At 40.6% G+C, this 20,706-nt stretch overlaps 1 protein-coding gene across 1 annotated transcript in view; it reads left to right on the top strand.

Annotated features, from left to right (window-relative positions):
- The window catches only part of tgfa.L (transforming growth factor alpha L homeolog), a 39,094-nt gene extending 27,351 nt beyond the window's left edge, over window positions 1-11,743 (top strand). Inside the window, 4 exon segments of the mRNA NM_001095304.1 lie at window positions 5,613-5,730; window positions 6,772-6,921; window positions 7,884-7,993; window positions 11,256-11,743. Coding sequence (NP_001088773.1) covers window positions 5,613-5,730; window positions 6,772-6,921; window positions 7,884-7,993; window positions 11,256-11,263 — 386 coding nt within the window. The 3' untranslated portion in view covers window positions 11,264-11,743.
- The last annotated feature ends 8,963 nt before the right edge of the window (window positions 11,744-20,706 follow it).

The following is a 20,706-nucleotide window of genomic DNA, read 5'->3' as shown; positions in this document are numbered from 1 at the left end:
GATTTCAATGTCACCTGTGAGATCTGTGTCACATAAAGTAGCCTACATCTTATATAGCACCTATAAAATCTAATTGAATTTCATACATAGATGTACATTTCTTGCAATGGAGGCGATATTACAAAACTTTCTGTCATAGGAATAGACAAAGTATTGAGTGGAATTAGGGGAGGGAACACCACTCTAAGACTAGAAACAAAATTGATTTTTTATCTCAAACAAGGAAACCCTTAGGCCTTGACAGTAACTGTGACATAACATGTTTCTTCAGATGATTCCTGACAGCATACAAGACATTGTTTTTAGTTTGCTTATACTGTATATACATCCATGAACGTTTCAATAATTCTCTGAGCTTAAACAAATCTCTTGGGTTACTGTGTACCTGTTTTTATATTTCGTGTGTTTACATAATTGGTCTCCCCTAAAACTGGCCATAGATGCAAAGATCTGATCGTACGAATCGAGGATTCGTACGATTTTCGAACCGTGTGTGGAGAGTCCCGTCATTTTTCGTCCGGCGGAGATCGGTCGTTTGGTCGGTCGGACAGGTTAGAAAATTTCTGTCGGCTGCCGATAATATCTCTGCGTGTATTGCCGATCGTACGATTTTCAGTGGGAGACTGTCACCAGCTTTGGTTGGACATAGATATAGTACGATTGCTGTCAGGGGCAGAACATCGGCTGATCTGTTCTTTAACTAATCTAACTGATAAGACTTTGATCTGAATGGTTAGTGGCGGGTCGGGAGATGGGAAAGTCCGATCGTACGATGATTCGTACGATCGGATCTTTGCATCTATGGCCAGCTTTATCCCCTTTCTTCCATATATTCTTTGTATATAAAAATATATAGGCATATATGATTCACTCACCCGGTATCCTACACATTCAAATAGGTGTGCCTTTGCAGTTTGCATCACTACACTTTTACTGATGTGATTGGTGTTTTTTGTTGTAAATGTTTTGATGACGTTCTCTGATTTGTTGTTGTAAGTGTCCTTTGATTGGTCACAACCCCTATAATAGATATGTACAGGGGTGTGCCATTAGCATATGAGTCCCAACCTAACGAATTAGGCCTTTATTTGTCCTAATAAATGACATTATACTTTTAATATACTTTGATTTTGAATTTTTTCTTCACCAAGCCACGTCTTTCTTTTCCATTATTAATATACACCCTTAGACTGGGGTGGACCATGGGATTTCCGTTAATTTCTACTTAAAAATGAACTGCTGAATATAAAGTACAGGGTGTGCTGCCCCTACCTATTTTTGTTGCAGGCTCACATATACCATTTTTCTGCTTCCTTGTACACTTCCCTGACCCTAAAGAACAGCACTAAAAATATAGCTCCCTGGCTCCATATAATTACTCTGAACAAGGCACTTCAACCTGCACTGATTATTTATAGGACATTTATATTATTTTTGTGATCCTTTTTTTTACAAAATTATATAATTGTATAACTCCAGTAGTTTATATTTTACAAGTATAGTAAAGGTGTACGTTGTCTACCTTTACTAACTGCATTAACAACTCATCCATTATAGCTGTGGCAAACCAATCATTGTAGGTTGGTAGTGGGTAGTACTGTATGTCCATGGCCCACTTCAATACAAGCTGGTACACAGTAGCATTCATACATACAGCAAATAGAAGGCTTATTTATTATGTTAGACAAATTGCTGGAATACTGGCACATTTCCCAGCATTCTAGTGTGGTTAAACTTCTTTCAAACCTGTGTAAATCTTTGTGCATGTTTTAGAAGCACATAGATTTGCCCTATGTTTTGAATAGCAAGCATCTGGGCATGGGTAACATAATAGTTAAAAATCAGTTATTCACTTATAATACACAAAAGCCATGATTATCCTGTAAATTATATCCTTATAAACGGTGAGTTCTGATGTCATCAGTTATAAATGGTGAGTTCTGATGTCATTTCTGTCACATAACTCACTTAAATTTGTGTATTATAATAAATAAAGTACCCCCAGTTGCAAAATATGAGGATATTAGAAGTTACTTCGGAGTTCCATGACCTGTATAAAAACACTCGGCCTTCGGCCTCGTGTTTTTATATGGTCATGAAACTCCTCGGTAACTTATAATATCCTTATATTTTACAAGAGGGGGTACTTTATTCACTATATATTCATGCTATTCATCACTGCCTGCTAAGGTAGACAACAATTAGAGGGCACCCTTGCTGCCCAGTGCGCTGTACCTTGCACTAAATCCACTAACATTGAGAGTGAGAGTAGGCACAATCGAGAGATGAGTACAGGTAATGTATGCACTTACCCATAATTAAGTCCCACCTCCTATACAGTGTGAGAAAAGGATAAAGCCGGCTGGTGTTGGACTTGTGATATCATAGCACTTATCGCATAGGAAAAGTGACTACAGCGGGTCCTGCTTGCTTCCCTAACTACTAGCACTGACCTGAACCCCCTTCTTTTTATCACATTTATCACATAAAACAGCAGTTTTGTAAACTCTGTTTTATAAATATAAAGCCTTTTCATGAGTAATATACTATATTATGGGACATGGGTTAAATCCTTATTGCCGGTATTTTGAAGGGCTGCCCGGGTCAAAACTTCCTGCCCGGTTTTCCAAATAAGGAAAACCGGGCAGGATTCCCCATGCATGACACGTCGGTCGGCCAATCGGCAATCGCCATGTCATAGACCCGCCTCTTTTTGTCACGACACGCCCCCTGTTCTCCACCAGGGGAAAAGGTGGCAACCCTTCCTATGAGACACGTGTTCACACACAAACCAAGAACACGCCTACATGTTAGGTTACATCGCCACAACCGTGACATTTACTCCTACACTTCTTACTGTTACCGTGAGAACACTGCATCATTTTCTGTCAGGGGATCAGTGAATGCCACACTGAACACAATAAAATGGCGGGAAAAGATGTAAAAGGGAAATATTTACTGATATGGACATGCCAATTTGATAAGTCACAGATATAATTAGGATTTAAATCTGTTGGCCACATTCTTCTTTCATTTTAATAAGGTTTTCAGTCTTCTTTAAACGCTTATCATCGTATCAGAGGATTACTGCTTGAGCTGTTTAGCAAATTCCACTAGGTACACATAATGCGACGGCAGCCACTGCAGCCAGGATTAACTTTTAAGTCTCCTGATTAGTTCTGACAGAGCTCAGTATTGAACGTGACCTCTTATCTTTGGTATCATGGAGTACTCAGTACTGTAACCTCTCCCTGGCTAGCTTTGCGAGGCTCTCCTATTCTGTTATATTGCCCTCTGTCTCTGAGCATTTCTACTAAATCTCTTTCTCTCATTTGTCATCTGTCCCTAGTCATTTCCATGGATGAGCTGTGTTTATATTCTGTAGCCCTCAATGTTCATGAATGATCAGAACATATTGCTTCAGACCCGCTATTGATGCTGGTTCTTAATCATGACGGCCTTGTGCAAACAATATATCTGTGAATGCCATGTATGAATGGAATGCGTAACCTGATAAATAGTGATTACATGACTGTGCAACCATGGCCCAGTATAAAAACATTTACTGTATACCTATAGCGGTTATGTAGAACTTACCGGCAAGTATGCAGCGCTAGATTCTTGGCACAAGAGAGCAAAAACACAGATCAGGAAGTTGGAGTAGCCATGGTGGCTATAGGGGTGTAACTGTAGATATGGCAGACCCTGTGGGTGCTACGGGTTTATTTGGTATAGAAGGAGAGAGGGGAAGATGCCTGAACAGTGCAAAGTCACAATATGTTGAGTATTTGCAGTTGAAAATAAATTATTTATGTTTAGTGGTTAGCTGATCATATTACTATAGGACTGGCTAACTGTGGCCTGGCCTGACTGAATGTATTTGTGGGGTGGGGTGGGGCTAGTGATTTGCAGGTTGACCTGAAACCCACGTTGACCTCTGGTTGGGCGGGTTCAGGTTGAAATTTGAACAACCATTGTGGTTAGGGTTGGGTGCAGTTCAGATTGGGGAATTACACTCCTACACTGCTGCCGAAGATTCTCTGTTTTGCGGGTTACGGTCGGGTCGAGTTTTCCTGACCTGCATATATTTAATAGAAACCTCTCACCATAAAACAATCCAAGTATAACAAAATACAACGTATTTTCCAGTCATTGTTCCCAGGCGTTATAAGTCTCTTTTAAAAGGTACTGCCTAGTAAATGGCGGAGTCAGTGTCTTTAGTTATGAGGCAAACCGTTCAAAAGCACATTCAGTTTCAGATTTACAAACAGTGCGGAAGACTGAAATAACATTTTTATGCCTAACATAACATAGGCCTATGGTGCAGAACTCTTTCTTTCAACTACAGTATCATAATAATGTAATGTGGGTATGCACAGAGTGTGGATAGAATGCTCGCAAACAAGGGTTAGTGCAAGTGATATGAATAGAAAAATACAGGAGTCGGTAATGTCCCAGACTACTAATGGGGACATTTTGGCCAGATCGCTTGGCAGTGGAGGTATGTAGCCATATTAGTACCATCATAGGATAACTGGGAATCTCCACGTATATAATTCAGGTGTCCTCTTACTCTCCACTACTTTGTAGCTTTTACATCATCCTCATCCCATCATGTATAGTATCACATTTCCCCTTGTGTTTGTGCCTCGGCAACAAGAAAATCCACTGGCTCTGTGCCTTATTACTTTAATCTTAACTGCATTCTTAACTGCCTACGGCTGGGGGGGTGACAAATGCCCATTTGCCCATAGAACAGCATGTTCGTTTGCTTCCTTGACTATAAAAGCAAAGGAGATGGCTGGTATGAAGCATTCATGTGTTGTTGAGAAACACCTGTTTTTACAGGGGGTATTTTTAATTTCAAAGTATAAATCTGCAGAGCGGGACTTAAGATGCCTTTAGTGGTTGGTAAGGTTAGTCACGGACTGGCAGGTGTAGGTGTTTTGCCACATTTTTGTGCCTCAAGTAAACATAGATATAAAAGTGAGCATGATGCTTTATTCTTGTGATAGTGACAGGATTGGATACCTATCATAGAAAAACTGAATTAATTAGTTTGCTTTTAAACCAGTACCGGACACTGTCAATGCAGAGTTTGCTTTCTGCTCTGTAGATTGTATCTGGAGGCAGTATTTCCCCTGTTTCCAAAACCTTTTTTAACCATGAGCCACATTCAGATGTAAAAAGAGTTGTGGAACAGCACAAGCATGGAAAGATTCCCAGAGGGGCCAAATAAGGGCTGTGATTGGCTATTGGTAGCCTATGTGGATTGGCAGCCTACATGAGGTTCTGTTGGTGAACCACCCCTTTAATTGCAGTTGTTGCTGTAGAAAAATGTATGCATATCCTCAATGCTATGTTAAACAAGTAGGACAGATTCAAGGCCTTTTTCGTGCCCAACATAAAAAGGTACACAAGATGGACCTGTGGGGATTTAAAATCTGGCTGGGCAATGTAAATTGTTTCTTCTGACCTGTATGGGACACTCCACCTGTAATTACATTATACATTAGAACTGGTTTAATACTTATTGTATATGGTAATAATATGGACTAGTGACACAGTCATTTTTATGTTATTTTATTTGGTTTTGTTTTCTATTTTAACAGATCCTCCCGTAGCAGCTGCTGTGAGATCTCACTTTAATGATTGCCCCGACTCTCACAGCGATTTCTGCTTCCATGGAACATGCAGGTTTATAGTGCAAGAAGATCTACCTGCCTGCGTGTAAGTTCCCTTTATTACTCTTCTTACAAAAGTTCCCTATGAGTCTGCTACAACATGGTTCCCCTTTGTGTCTACAAAGAAGCACCCACAGTAGGCCCTAAATACAGGACATCTAGGGTCGTCACTTTGAAAACACAAGAACTGTACATTCAACTGTACGTTTTATTTTGACTAACCAGTCGTATTTTGCCAAAACATAAGATATAGACCCAGGCAGAAAGTATGTTGCTCCATAAGCAACCACATATACTTCGTAGGAGTTAATTTATCAAAGGTCAAGACAAGAAATTTGGGTAGGCATCCTGATGGGAAGAGATGGAACGTCAACTGTAAATAATCAGTGTCTTCCCACAGTTTCCCATCAGTCTTTTTCATTACAAGGCATTCAGAAATGTTGGAGAGGTGTCACATGTACCAGAAAGGAGTCTCACCCACACAGAGCTAGAACTGCTCATAAAAAGTCACGCTTCTGCTTAAACGTCTTGGCTCCGGAGGTAGTAAAAGTAACATCCACTCATTAATGGAGATTCTCCTTTAAGGTGGAGTCAGCCTTTAATATTGGGTTACCAATACACACTCACTACTAAGAGTGGCACTCATTCAGCAGTTAGAAAGACACTAATTGAAAAGAACCCACATTTGGTTATTAATAAGATGTATGTATAAAGTGCCACTGTATCGTGGTACAAAAGCTATTTACCATAACAGTTTCTTCTTAGTCACTGAAAGGACATGTGTTATTCTGAACTGCCTCCCAGATTTAATCTTTCCTGGGAAAGATGTAATAATTAAACCATTTTAGCTAGCGATACAACGAATACACTATTGGGAATTCTGACCCTTATTTGCATATGCAAATTAGGATTCGGCTTAGCCAGGCACAAAGATTCGGCCAAATCCTGCTGATAAAGGCTGAATCCCTAAACAAATCCTGGATTCGGCACATCCCTAACTTTAGGTTATTTTAGGTGTTATTTATATACAAGGCAGCTGTTCCCAGCAGATAGTAACCTGATGGATTGTTTGTTTCTCTGTTTTCAGGTGCCAGCCAGGGTTTGTCGGTACCCGCTGCGAACATGCCGACCTTTTAGCGGTGGTAGCGGCCAATAATAAGAAGCAAACAATCACCGCTCTGGTGGTGGTGTCTATTGTTGCAACAGCTGTCCTCATTGGAACTTGCATGTTAATACAGTAAGTATCTTGCATTTTCTCTGGCTGCTATGGTTTTCCCTTTACTATTGGCATCATCATCATCAGATGTGAGCATTTTGTAGCTGCGGCTTTTCTCCAGAAAACGACCTTCCCATTATGGGCAGTTGGAATCACCCATGTGACTGTCATGTGAAGGTGTGGGGTTGCCATGCTTGTGGTGGTTATTGTTGTACACAATACTTTGTAATTAAAAATTTCCCGAGGGGTTGTGGCTACCCCATGCTGACAGATCTCCTTCCATGACATTAACCTGTGGTGTATGGCACATGGATTATTTTCTGACCTTTGCTGCTGCAACTTTTCACAGGGAGAATGTCACTAGAAGTTTTCTCAGAGAAAAGACTGAAGGTTATTTTTCTAGTAGAATGGTAATCATACAAATGCCAGTTTAAAGGCCTTTAAGTTCATTTTTAGTATGTTATAAAATCTGCAATTCTAAGCAATTTTTCAGTTGGTCTTCATTATTTATTTTTTATATTTTTTTCAATTATTTGCCTTCATCTTACACTTTCCAGTTTTCAAATGGGGGTCACTGACTCCATCTAATAACAAATGCTCTCCAAGACTACAAATGTATTGTTATTGCTACTTTTTATTACTCGTCTTTCTATTCAGGCCTCTCCTATTCATATTTCTCTTATTCAAATCAATGGTTGTTAGGGATCCTAGCAACCAGATTGCAAACTGGAGAGCTGCTAAATAACTCAAAAACCACAAATAATAATAAATGAAAACCAATTGCAAATTATCTCAGAATATCACTCTCTACATCATAATAAAAGTTAATTCAAAGGTGAACAACCCTTTTAACTAATGAACAAGAACATACCTATCCTAAAATTATAGTACTATTTATGGAAAGGGAAAGCCTAATAATACAATGTGGATAGATGCAGGAAATCCAAACTGTTTGTGACTCCCTGTTTCTTTGTGTTTTTCAGCTGCTGCAGAATAAGAAAGCAGTGCCAGTGGTGCCGGGCTGTGTTCTGTCAGCATGAGAAGCCCGGCAGTTTCTTGAAAGGTGGGGTTTCCTGCTGCAAAACTGAGACAGGTAACAGGAGCTGCTAATTCTAATGTCTATTACCAAATATCTATCTTCCTAAGTATTTGCTTGGGTTTATGCACAGGTGTACAATTGTAGAAACAGTGGAGCTGTCATTCCAACATGTTGTCCTGTAGGGCTCAGATATGGGTGCATAATAACCCACTTATGAATACTAAATGTTTAATTCCTTGGTATATGAAATTGATCAGGCAGAGTGAAAATATAATGAGCAGCGGACTGCATCAGATTGGCTGCACACAACTGCTACCCTCAATGTGGTTTGGTCATTGGCCAAAGGATCAGTCGATCTGATCAGCCCAATTTGGCTTACCACTTAGGCAGACAATTTGGGTAAAGATAGGGGCGTAACTACAGAGAAAGCAGAACCTGCGGTTGCAAGGGGCCCCATAATTAATGAGCAACTTTAATTTATCTTGTTAGAATAGGTCAAATTACCAATGTTGTGGGGGCCCAAATTGAATCTGCTGTGGGGCCCAGTAACATTTAGTCAAGCCACTGGGTAAAGAGCTGCTTGTTGGCCAGGAAGACTCTGGAAATGCCTGCTGTTGTATTTAAATTTCTAACATCTATAGAATAAGAGATTGGAGGAGTGCTAACGGCCTCAAAATTGGGTCCTTTAGAACCATGTGCACTAGGGTTACATTTAGTTCATTGCTAATGCACTTTTCACCCTGCACCACATAAAAAGTCAGGGGAACCCCTTTACTTGCTATGAACAGTGCTCCCCAACATCTTGCATTCCTCGGCACTCCCCAGAGTCCACATAAGACATGCAAGCTAGGGGATGATCATGTGCTGCCTGACTTTCACCTCTCCTGTATGCAAGCTGCAAAATGCAAGCAGCACTATATACATACAGAGAGAGTTGCAACTCAGGAGGCATCAGGACAAAGTGCAAAACACAGGCACAAATCCTTGGCCTGGTTTGGTAAATGAATCCATGGAGGAAGAAATCATTTTAGGGTAGCCAAGGGTCTAACCAAATTGCCCAGCTGTGGCCAAAATGGATTGAGCTGCTCTAAAAGCCTCACAAGTTGATATCAAGAGGACCTACATTTTTTTGTGGATTCAACAGATGCCCTTCAATATTGAGATCAAAAGACTGTATCCACTGAATATTCAGAATTCAATTGAATCTGGCACCTAAGGGCACAATACTGTACATAAGACAGTGGTTCGACAATGAGGCTGAACTGGGCGCACTACCTAACCATATAAGTTCCCGTATGATCATCTTTAGGGATTTTCAGGCTCAGCTTTTGGCCCTCCAGCTGTTGATGAATGGCAAATGCCAGCCTTCAGTTCTCAGGGGCTAATGGGATTCCTAGTTCGGCTATATCGTGGTAGGACGTTTGTAGAAATTCTGATATAACTTTGTTTGTGTCAGGAGCTATAGTTTCTTCTATTTTATCCATCACATAGCCATTTTCCAGCACAACCCTCACACACCATTTAGTTTAATAAAACAGGATTTTCCAAGAGCTGATGCTTAGAAATAATTAGGGGTTTTTAGGGGGTGAAAAGGACATACTAAACCAAAAATACCTGGTCCTGTGCCAGATACAGTTGGAAATTGCTCTGCAAACAGAACACGGCAGCACAGTGTCCGCACACAAACACATAAGGGAACATTGGGCTGCTGAGCTGAAAATAACGCAGGCATTGTATGGCCGGGGGGGGACTGGGGACCTGCACAATGTTACTTTATGTCTTGTGGAAACATGGAAAGAGTAAGAGATGTGGAACTACTGTAAAAATCTGATCTGGTAATCTCTGCCAAGTCGATCTGTGTATCTGCATTAAATTGAGCAGCAGGAGATATGTGTCTGCCCTGACATCAGTGTCTCCTGAATGTGCACTCACTCTTGTTTATTAAATATTACTCACGGCTGCTCCAAAGAGCTTTTCCCTATGTACAGTAAACGCTTCATTTAGGGACGTAGACTTGTGGTTTATTCAGTCTAAATAGTACAATTCTACAGGCTGGAAATAATATTTCTGCATATCATTTACTTCAGGTTGAAAAGTTTTAATTTACTGCATTTATTATTTACAGAGAAATATACTCTTTTATATATATATTTTTTTATATTTATATCCCTTAAAGGCGAGGTCACACAGGTTGTTTTTACCATTTATAATTGTGTATTTGAGTTTAAATACGCACAAAATGGAGCCCTACTGAAAATAATGGAATGTGCACAATAGCTATTCCCATGGGGTGCTTGCGAGCCAACATCCACCACGCAACACCAGTATTTTCAGCAGAAACTTCAATAAGCCAAGGAAACGGCATATTATTGAACTCTATGGGATCTGCAGGTTTGGAAATAAACTTTTCTGAAATATGCAGCTTATTTTCAATATGGCGGCCAAACTCTCACAAGATGGATTGCGCATATATGTATTTATGGTAGGGATGCACCGAATCCAGGATTCGATTCAGTATTCAGCCATTTTCAGCAGTATTAGCATTAGCTATTGCTATTATAGCATGCCTTGCATCATGATGATGATCACACCAGCATTTCACACACCCTTTGCTCGTGGGAATGACAACAGCTAAGTCATTCTGTTATTTATACATCTGTGCTACTAATCATAGCATAAAGCTGTCATAACGCTTAAGACTGCATTGTAAAAACAGAATAGTAAATAGAAGCATTTTGATAATAGTGTCATTCATAGACATTGCACCTTCATAGTGCTGAGTAAACAGGACTCTGTGCAAATAGACCGCATGAAGGATTAACACCTGCTATAAGCAAGCAGTAAGTACAGGGTGCCGATGCATCTTGCTCCAGTTGGTGCACTTTAGCTTGCGCATCTGAATGACACATAAGTTAGGGGGTCTTCAAAGGGATGCCTACATATTGCCCCTGCACACCACTCTGGAATATACAGTAGGCAGTCCCGTATGCATTGAAGGTCTTTGCACTTCATTCATGAGTGCAAAGACCTGCGTCTGTGAGGTAAGTAGTTTTCCCCTTTTTTGCACTTTGCACCTGCCCCACACTTTGTAAATAAAGTCTTAAATGTAACGCTAACAGCCAGAAACATTACTCTTATGTGCAGGGTAGTAGGGCATTATGGGGTCTTCATAAGTGCTGTCAAGTCACTCCTCTAACTTGTTATAACTGTAAATTGCTCAGCTCTCCCCCTGCCAGCAGTCCCTCCATATCATACGCTTGCCTGTCTGCGTTTTGAGGTTCTAGTTTTTTACTAGTGTCATTTTGTTTCATTACAGTGGTCTGAGTGAGAGAGCGCTGCATCAGATCAGGGCATCTCCACAGCAGAGAGACTCCAAAGCCCATCTCAGGCAAGGAACACCCTGCTCAACTCCTGATCTCTGACTAAAAGCTGAGCTGCAGCCCCTAAACAGGGTGAAAGTTGAAGCCGAGACTGTGTTCCCTTCCCGAGGCACGGAAACCCTACCCAACATGTCCTGCAAAATGTGAAGCAGAGGAGCACAGTGACGGACTAGATCTCCATACATAACGGGATTCCAAACACTCTGAATCTTAAACCAGCGACGGAAGGAAATGTCATGTGACCAGCTCTGACTCTGATTTGTTACAGAAGCATCTGCTCTGGGTTCAGTTGTTACTCCCATAATCCTTTGCTGCCAGAGAGGGCTGCATCGCATGTCCGAGTTAACGCATTGCAGGCCGACTTGGCAATTAAAACACAAGCTTAATGTTCATTTTTATTTAATATTAAAGACTGAGAAAGTCACGCTTGGGACAGACCATTCTCTTATAAATCATGCTGCTGGCATTTCAGTGTATTTATAGGAACAGCCTGGTACTATTCGCAGGAGGAGAGACTCCATGTGTGTTAAACTCTTCAGCGCATCTGGCCTTAAGGATAAACAATTTTTATTAGTCTTTAAACCACACATTACCTTTACAGTGCATTAGTTATGATCCGTCTTCATCTTGACATTTTTTATCTTCTACTGGAGATTCAATAAGGAACGTGGAATATAGTGTCTCAGTCACATGAGAATAACCTATTCAACCGCACTAAAATACATGTGTATGTATTTATATGTTATTGCAGTATAGGCACCTTTCTGGTGGGTTTTTGACAACATCTTCCATTATTCCTAGCCAGCTTTAAGAGTGCAGGAAGGTCAGAGGTTTCCCACATCTGTCAGAATCAGCCTCAAGTGCATCAGCTCTATGTATGATCTGACTATGGTTGGGATTATTGCTTTTGATACAACAGAATGGTCATATAGCTCTTATTGAGTGATGGTTTTAGAATGTTACATGATAATGCAAAGAAGACAAGCAAGTTGGGAAACTTAAAAAGTAAGAAAATAATCCATGTTTACAGGTGGAATATTGGATATTTATGGTAATAGAGCTGTCATTGTTAAGTGAAAACTGGCCCCTGGTTTCTGTATTCATTGGATAATTACTATATATGCTACAGATGGAGCAAAAACTAAAGCTGGCCATGCACTATAAGATCTTCCCCCTGAAATGCGCACCAAAGGTGGGCAATATTGGGCTAATCCGATCGTTCTGCCCTACGGCCAAACTACTGGATTACAATGACGGGAATACCAGCCGATGGGACGAGGACCTCACCATCTAGCCAATGTGGCCCTCGATTGGGAAAATCAAACATGCCTGATGGAGACCTGGATGATTTTTGGCCAGATATCGGTCTGAGAGGCTTGTTGAAGGACCCCATACACTGGCAGATAAAATGCCAAACTGGTCTAAAAGACCCAAATCAGCATCTTAAATCTGCCTGTGTATGGCCACCTTTACTTGTATATTCAGGGTTCAAACAAGAGATGGAGCAGCTTTAACTGCCACATCAATCAGAAACCAACACATCATAAAGGTGGCCATACACAATAAGATCCACGCGTTTGGTGAGGTCCCAAACAGCAGGTGATATCTGGTTAATCTGAACGTTCGGCCCTAGGGCCAAATTATCAGATTATACGAAGGAAATGGGCGCCAACTGGTTGGTTGTAGGACCACATCAGTTAGCCAATATGGTCTTTGATTGCAGGAAATATCAAACCAGCCAGATCGATATCTGATTTTCGGCCTGATTTCGACCGTGGAGACCTGTCAGAAGCCCCCACACACAGGCACATAAACTGCTGAATCAGTCTAAAGGACCAATATCAACAACTTTAATCTGCCTGTGTATGTCAGTAAATGCTGCTCCATCTGTACCCAATGTATTAGAACTTACCATTCATTTAGTTTGATTCATACCTGTAACTTTCTCTCTGCATTCCTAAGAGATGATCCAGGACTGTGCACATTTTTTTTTATTGCAATGAAACTTGTCTTAGCCCGTTCCCTTCGTACCGGTTGAGTTATTCACAACAGTACAAAAGAGAGAAGAGAAATAAATCCCAGTGTATCACACGTGTGACACATTTTACAAACCAGCCACAGACCATGAAACTACTGGGTTTCCCCCACCCAAAAAAATGATAAAGACACCATTTATTTCACTTGTGCTCTTAGTATTATAGATTCCTCTAGTACACAACAAAGAAACTAACGCATACAAACAGCTGTAGCACAGAGGTAATACTATTCAGCCATGACACCTCTTTGTATGATGGCAGGTCTGTTCCTGCATGAAGGCCACATCATTATGACAAGGCAATATATTTGCAGCTAATAAAGTGACGTATAAGCCATTGCTTATAATAAGTACATTTGCTTGTTTAGCCCTGACTTCATATAACTTTGTACCCTATTAAAGAATAACTGGTTCCTTTCCCCATAGTTATGCCATGTCATATTTAGGATTTCTAATGCAGGAACGAGTGAAGAGGCTATCTCTGATTCTTGACCTCCCTGCTATAAACTGGTCTTGGCCAACCCCTCCTTAAAGGGAAAAATACCCCCCTTTCCTTTTGACATGTGCTCATTCAGTTGGTCTTATGTATAAGGTACATTAACTACCAAATATATATATATATTATTTTATACACAGACATACCTGATTCCACAGATTGAGAGGAAACCATGATAGTCTTTCTCTGACTTTCAGAGATTGTTTTACCAACCCCTTTAAAGGAGAATTCAACCCTTTAGAAAAAAAACTCTACCCCCCACACCACGTAGACCCCTTCCCCAGAGCCTAACTGCCGCCCCGGGGAAATGCCCCTGACTTTTAACTTACCCCTCAGTGCAGATTCAGGGATCGCAGTTCACGGCAGCCATCTTCTGGGTCTTCATGTCTTCTTCCGGCGATTTGCCAATTTCCATCCATTTTGGCGCATGCACAGTTGTCGCAAAGCGGTAAATTACTCCAACAGCGCATGCGCCGCTTCCCCGGCCTCCCTCTCAGTTTATTGAAGACCCAGAAAATGGCTGCGTGGAACTTCGATGCCTGAATCTGCGCTGAGGGGTAAGTAAAAAGTTAGGGGCATTTCCCCATTTAGGCTGGGGGGGAGGAGGGTCTACGTGGGGTGGGGGCACAGGTTTTTTTGCTAAAGGGTTGAATTCTCCTTTAAACTGGCAGAATCAGTTAACCCTTACCTCACCTTGTCCGTGATGGATTCTGGGACTTGAAGTCCATCCGCTATCCAGAGAATGTGTGAACACCCATTATGGAAAGCAGGGGGACTTCAAGTCCCAGAATCCTTCACTTCAACATGGGACAAGGTGAGGGAGGATTTGAATGACGCAGACTATCAAGGTTTCCTCGCGGTGACAAGCTGGATACCCCAGTTATAACAGAGCTATGATATAACAAGTAAAAATACATGTTTTTGGCAACAGGTGTGACCCAACCTTTGTGCAATCTAATATCCAGATACAAACCTTTCAGGAAAGCCTCTCAACAGGAGCCGCTGAGAAATACAGCAACGATATCTAATTTAATATTTCCTGTTTTTTCTCTAACCGACCTGACTCTTTGTAGAAATGGTTACTTTAATGTATATTTTGCACTGACAAAAAAAAGGTAATATTTAACGTTTTTAATTTATTTGTACTCTAAATTAATTCCAATTGTATCAGTTTGATTGGCTGGACAATAGTTATTTAAAAAGGCTGTAATATTAAAGGTTTTTTTTATGTTAAGTCGATGCTCATGTTTCACGTTTATTGGAGGAATGTAGGTAGGCACACAGTCAGTTCTTACTCTATGTCGTACTCTCGTACGGTACTACAGTTATGGGAGCAGCTATCCTGAAACACGTTATCCAGAAAGCTCTGAATTACAGAATGGCCATGACGCATAGACTCCATTTTAATCAAATAATTAAAATTTTTAAATATGATTTTCTTTTTCTCTATAATAATAAAAAAAAAATACCTTGTACTTATTTCCAGCTAAGATATAATTAATCCTTATTGGAGGCCAAACAATCCTATTGGGTTTTTTTAAAATGATTTTTAGTAAGATATAGAAATTCAAATTACAAAAAAATCTTTTATCGGGAAAAGCCCACGTCCCAAACATTCTTGTCAACAGCTCCCATACCGGTTAAATATTGGCACTAACCAGATTCTGACCCTTAGCCGTGACCATGCTGATATATATGATTGCCGTAGGGCAGCTATACACACAGCTGGGCATATGTTGTGCTAATGCCAGTTACACTGCTCTGCATGGGCATGGCAATAAACAACAGATGGGCACTCAACTGATATTATAGATAATCAATGCCACAGTCAATGAGAGTTATAGACGGTGTTAGGGAGCAGCTGAGTGACATTGCCTGTGGCAACTTTTACAGCTCAATAATTGCCTCCCTATTGATTTGTTATTATTCGATGAAGTCTTTCTCATTCAGTGTCGCTCAGCTTTTTTTTTACTTGGAGCTACTGTATATTATTGTGTTAAAATCAAGATGTCATGCAAAAGTCTATAGGCCCCTTAAAGAACCACATTCGGCTTCCAGTTGGTCGGCCTTGTTGTAAAATTTCAATCTGCACAAACCCTGGTATAGGTATGGAATTACGAAAAGGCCATCTCGCATAGACTCCATTACCCAAATAATCCAAATTTGTTAAAATAATTTCCTTTTTCTGTAATAATAAAACAGTAGCTTGTACTTGATCCAAACTAGGATATAATTAATCCTTATTGGAAGTAAAACCAGCCGATTAAGTTTATTTAATGTTTACATGATTTTCTAGTAGACGGTATGAAGATCCAAATTACGGAAAGATCCATTATCCGGAAAGCCCCAGATCGCAAGCATTCTGGATAACAGGTCCCATACTTGTACAAACTGTCCATGGTTAAAATGGTTAATTATATTGTGCTAGTTTATTTTAATCTTTTTCCTTAAAGGAGAAGGAAAGCTACTGGAGCAGTTTATTGCCAGTAGATTAGCCACAATAGTGCAAGCTATAACACTATATTTATTCTGCAGAAAGCTTTACCATACTTGAGTTAACAGCTCTTGAAGTGTTCTGTGTTTGTTTAGGATAGCAGCTGCCATATTGGCTTGTGTAACATCACTTCCTGCCTGAGTCTCTCCCTGCTTGCTCATAGCTCTGGGCTCAGATTACAGCAGGGAGGGGAGGAGGGAGGGGAGAGGAGCAAACTGAGCATGCTCAAGGCCGTGCCCTGGAGGTTTAAGATGAAAACAGGAAGTCTGATACAGAAGAACATGAGTACACAAAAGAAGGAAAGAAATGCTGTGTTTCTTTTGACAGAGGACTCAGAGCAGTATTACTTTGAGGGTTTATTGGTGTATTTATATAGACCTTTCTAATAAAGCTTACTTACTTTTAGCCTTTCCTTCTCCTTTAACTGAAAAAAAAGAAGGTGGGTTGGATAGTCCACACACTCAGGAATCTATAGAAAGAAGAGCCCTAGAATGGAATCCACAGGGATCAAGAAGAAGGGGACGGCCTTGAAAAACATGGAGAAGATCAGTGGAAGAAGAAATTATAAAGATGGGAAAAACATGGAATGAGATCAAGAAAATAGCAACAAATCGATCTGAATGGAGAGTCTTCACGGATGCCCTATACTCTACTGGGAGTCGAAGGAACTGATGATGATGATGAGTTTATTTTAATAGGAATTTCCTCAGAACCGTACACTTCCAAATCAGCGCACGCTCAACGGATCAGCAGGAATCAGCATGCCTATGAGTACGTGTGGGATCACACGAAACGGGTTAGGAAAATAAAGATTGCTTTTTAATATTCACCACTTCCTGATGATCCGTTGAATGCACATTGATTTGGAAGTGTTCTGAGGTCTCCCCAAGCTGTGAGTTCGGGGTGCTGCACCCGGTCAGGGATTTGGAGCGGTGAGTAACCCTCCGTTATTGAATGCACTTGAATGTCCAGTTTTATAGCGACTGGTTCAGGGCTTTCGCACCCGGACCCGCCTAAGTAAAGTGTGAGTGCTGTGCGGGGTATAAAGCTAGCACATTGAATATTAGATTATAAGCAAAGTAGGATTTAATCGCACCCAATTTGGAATTTTATTAGGAATTTCCTACCTAAATAAAAGGAATGAGAACTATGTGTAAAGAAAAGGAAAAACAAAGAAAAGAAGAATCTGATTAATATGTCACTGAAACAGCTCTAAGACCAACCACTAAGGCAACTTGCAAAGTGCAAAAAATGGGTGCCTTCAATAAAAACAATTGAAAAAAAAAAATGGGTGCATTATTTCCAGAATTGCCGCAGCCCTCTACACAACAGGGCCCTGTCCTTGTCTCATGCCGTGTGGAAGGGCTGGTCTGTGCCCCCTGATGCTGCCTTCTCATCTTGCAATGGATTTCTAATTCATCTGATGTGAGGAGCAGATCACAGCCAGACTGGGGTGGAAAGCGCTTGCAGAATAAACACAGCGGGACACACTGTTGCACCATTTAGACTTCTGTAGTATCAAAATATCAAATAACAATGTTACCATGTGAATTTCTTCAGGACAGTATTTGCTGCTGGTCACCAAACAAGTAGATATGTTTTGGCAAACCCAATGCAGGCAAGTGCAATTATTTGGCCTCTGACCAACAATTAAATCACCCCAGGATCCCAGATGGCCACATACAAAAGGCAACAGTCCCACTTCAACTGTATTTTCTCAGCAGTTTATTTTTGTTTTGGTCCCTAAAACTGCCCAATGGATGGCTGACTGGCAGCAAAATATTATCCTCTATTGAAACGGGTAGAGGCTCGGCACAAATAGTGTTTTCATGTAGGGATCTTTCCAACACATTTTGAAGTTAGGTTTAGATTTCCGCCATTCTAGATGTAAACTGGAGATTGGTTCAGCAGTTACTGTATATTTCCTATTATTGGATCACTTAAGAACAAGCTTATATAATGTGTTCACTGATGGGCATGGCGGGACTCGGTGCTAAATTGCATTTAGGGCATTTGTGCTTGGCCTTCAGCATAGATCTCTTTGGGGACATATAGAGATAAGGACAAATGACATATTGTGTACAGGTATGAGACCTGTTATACAGAATGCTCGGGACATGGGGTTTTCCAGGTTAATGGTTCTTTCCATAGTTTGGATCTTCATACCTTAAGCCTACTATAAAATCATGTAAACATTAAATAAACCCAATAGGCTGGTTTTGCTTCCAATAAGGATTCATTATATCTTAGTTGGGATCAAGTACAATTTACTGTTTTATCATTACATCAACATATATTTCATATCCTTAGAAAAAAGGAAATAAAAATGCGGATTACTTGGATAAAGTGGAGTCTACGGGAGACGGCCTTTCTGTAATACTGAGCTTTCCGGATAATGGGTTTCCAGATAACAGATCCCATAACTGTATTGAACTGCCTATCAAGTGCAAAGGGTCTAAACCTTTGTCATCAGTGAGACTACCAGTGACGTGATTAATGGCACACACAGGGGTGATCCTGCTCATTTTGCCGCCTGAGGCGACCTTCCTTTTGACGCCTCCACCCCTCCCCATGGCACTTACCTCTTCAACGCCGGAGGGGGCGATTCACGTCGCGCTGGAGGGGTCGTGGCAGTCCATGTCGCCATTCTGCACTAGAAGAGCTGAATTTCCTTGTGGAAAAGCGGAAATTCAGCTCCTAGTTACCAAGAGCAGCATTTTTGCTGTCCCTGGCAACTAGGGTTGCCACCTGGCCAGTATTTTACCAGCCTGACAAGTAAAAATGATGGTTGATCCCAATGTTATTAATAGGGAAAAAGGATAAATATATAAAAAGGCCGGTATTTTTTTCCAGAAAAGCTGGCAACCCTACTGGCAACCAAGGGGGCGCTGCCGCCTGAGGCAAGTGCCTCAACTTGCCTGGGCACACACTTTATCATTCTACTCCAGATTATAGTTCTGCAAATTCCTTTTTTATCAATCCTCCAATTAACTGAGAAATACACTTTCAGCACAAATATTTTTGAATTAGGGCTAGGTGGCATATCCAGACTCTCTATGGCCTGTCCCTACTCCACTACTACTCTGGGGCACCACGGCTACAGCAGGCCCATAATAAAGAGATTAGATTATGTTGATAGAATCTCCATAGTTTGCAGAAGTGCACTTTCTAAGAATGTAAACTTGCCAATAAAGTGTAATGCTGAATTACATCACATTGTGCAATGTCTGAGGGGGAAGCATGTAAAAGTAGGAAATGACTTCTATTTCCAGTGTGGATATTGCCACACAAATGCGGATGTGTTATCACATCTTTTTAATAAGTCCAAGGATTTCTAATGCCCATTTGTAATCACAACTAGTATAATAGTTACTGAAGTACAAGCTAATAAAAACAGAACTGATACCTGATAAGGATAGAAACAGTAATGTATTTCAGAGAAATTATAGTACTAATAGCCAGACCGAATAGAGCTCTGTTCTGGGTAACCACAGAGTCCAATTTGAAGCAATAAGTAATGGAAATGACAGCAGCACAAGCAGAGGCAATCCAGGGGTTATGAAGAAGATCTGGCACTAACAGGCAAAGGAAAGTGATATAAAGGAGAAAGCTGGCATCATCTGTACCTAAAGACAAAACAATAGCATACTCTACACCTAATCTATCCAAATCTATATACAGGTATAGGACCTGTTATCCAGAATGCTTGTAACCTGGGGTTTTACAGATAACGGATCTTTCCGTAATTTGGACCTTCATACCTTAAGTCTACTAGAAAATCATGTAAACATTAAATAAACCCAATAGGCTGGTTTTGCTTCCAAAACAGATTAATTACATCTTAGTTGGGATCCAGTATAAGCTACTGCTTAATTATTACAGAGAAAAAGGAAATCATTTTAAAAAATTGGATTTTATGGATAAAATGGAGTCTATGGGAGATGGCCTTTCTGTAATTCTGAGCTTTCTGGATAATGGGTTTCCAGATAACAGATCCCATACCTGTACCTATATAAACATGTATAATTGTGAAATGATTTCCTTTCCCCTGGTCTATTTGGCTATACCTACCAATAATGTACCATTTTCATTTATCTGTTCTATGAATATTGCTTATATAGCACATCGACAGATGAGGAAGTCAAGACGAGTGATATACTGTATGTGGTCCCTTGTATGGTATTGATATCAGTCCACAATGTCTTTTGGGCCAATTGCTCAGATAACATACAGAATTGACCTGTGTATGTCTGCCTAGCATGAACCTAGCTCAGGTCAACCAGAGCATTCACATCAATAGTTAAGCCTTTTACTTACACTTTAAGACCTCTAGACCCTGATAACACCATTGCAACTCATGGG

Source organism: Xenopus laevis, chromosome 3L (assembly GCF_017654675.1).
Source record: "Xenopus laevis strain J_2021 chromosome 3L, Xenopus_laevis_v10.1, whole genome shotgun sequence".
Classification (NCBI taxonomy): Eukaryota; Metazoa; Chordata; class Amphibia; order Anura; family Pipidae; genus Xenopus; species Xenopus laevis.
Note: the sequence above shows the minus strand (reverse complement) of the source record. Positions and strands in the feature narration are given on the sequence as shown.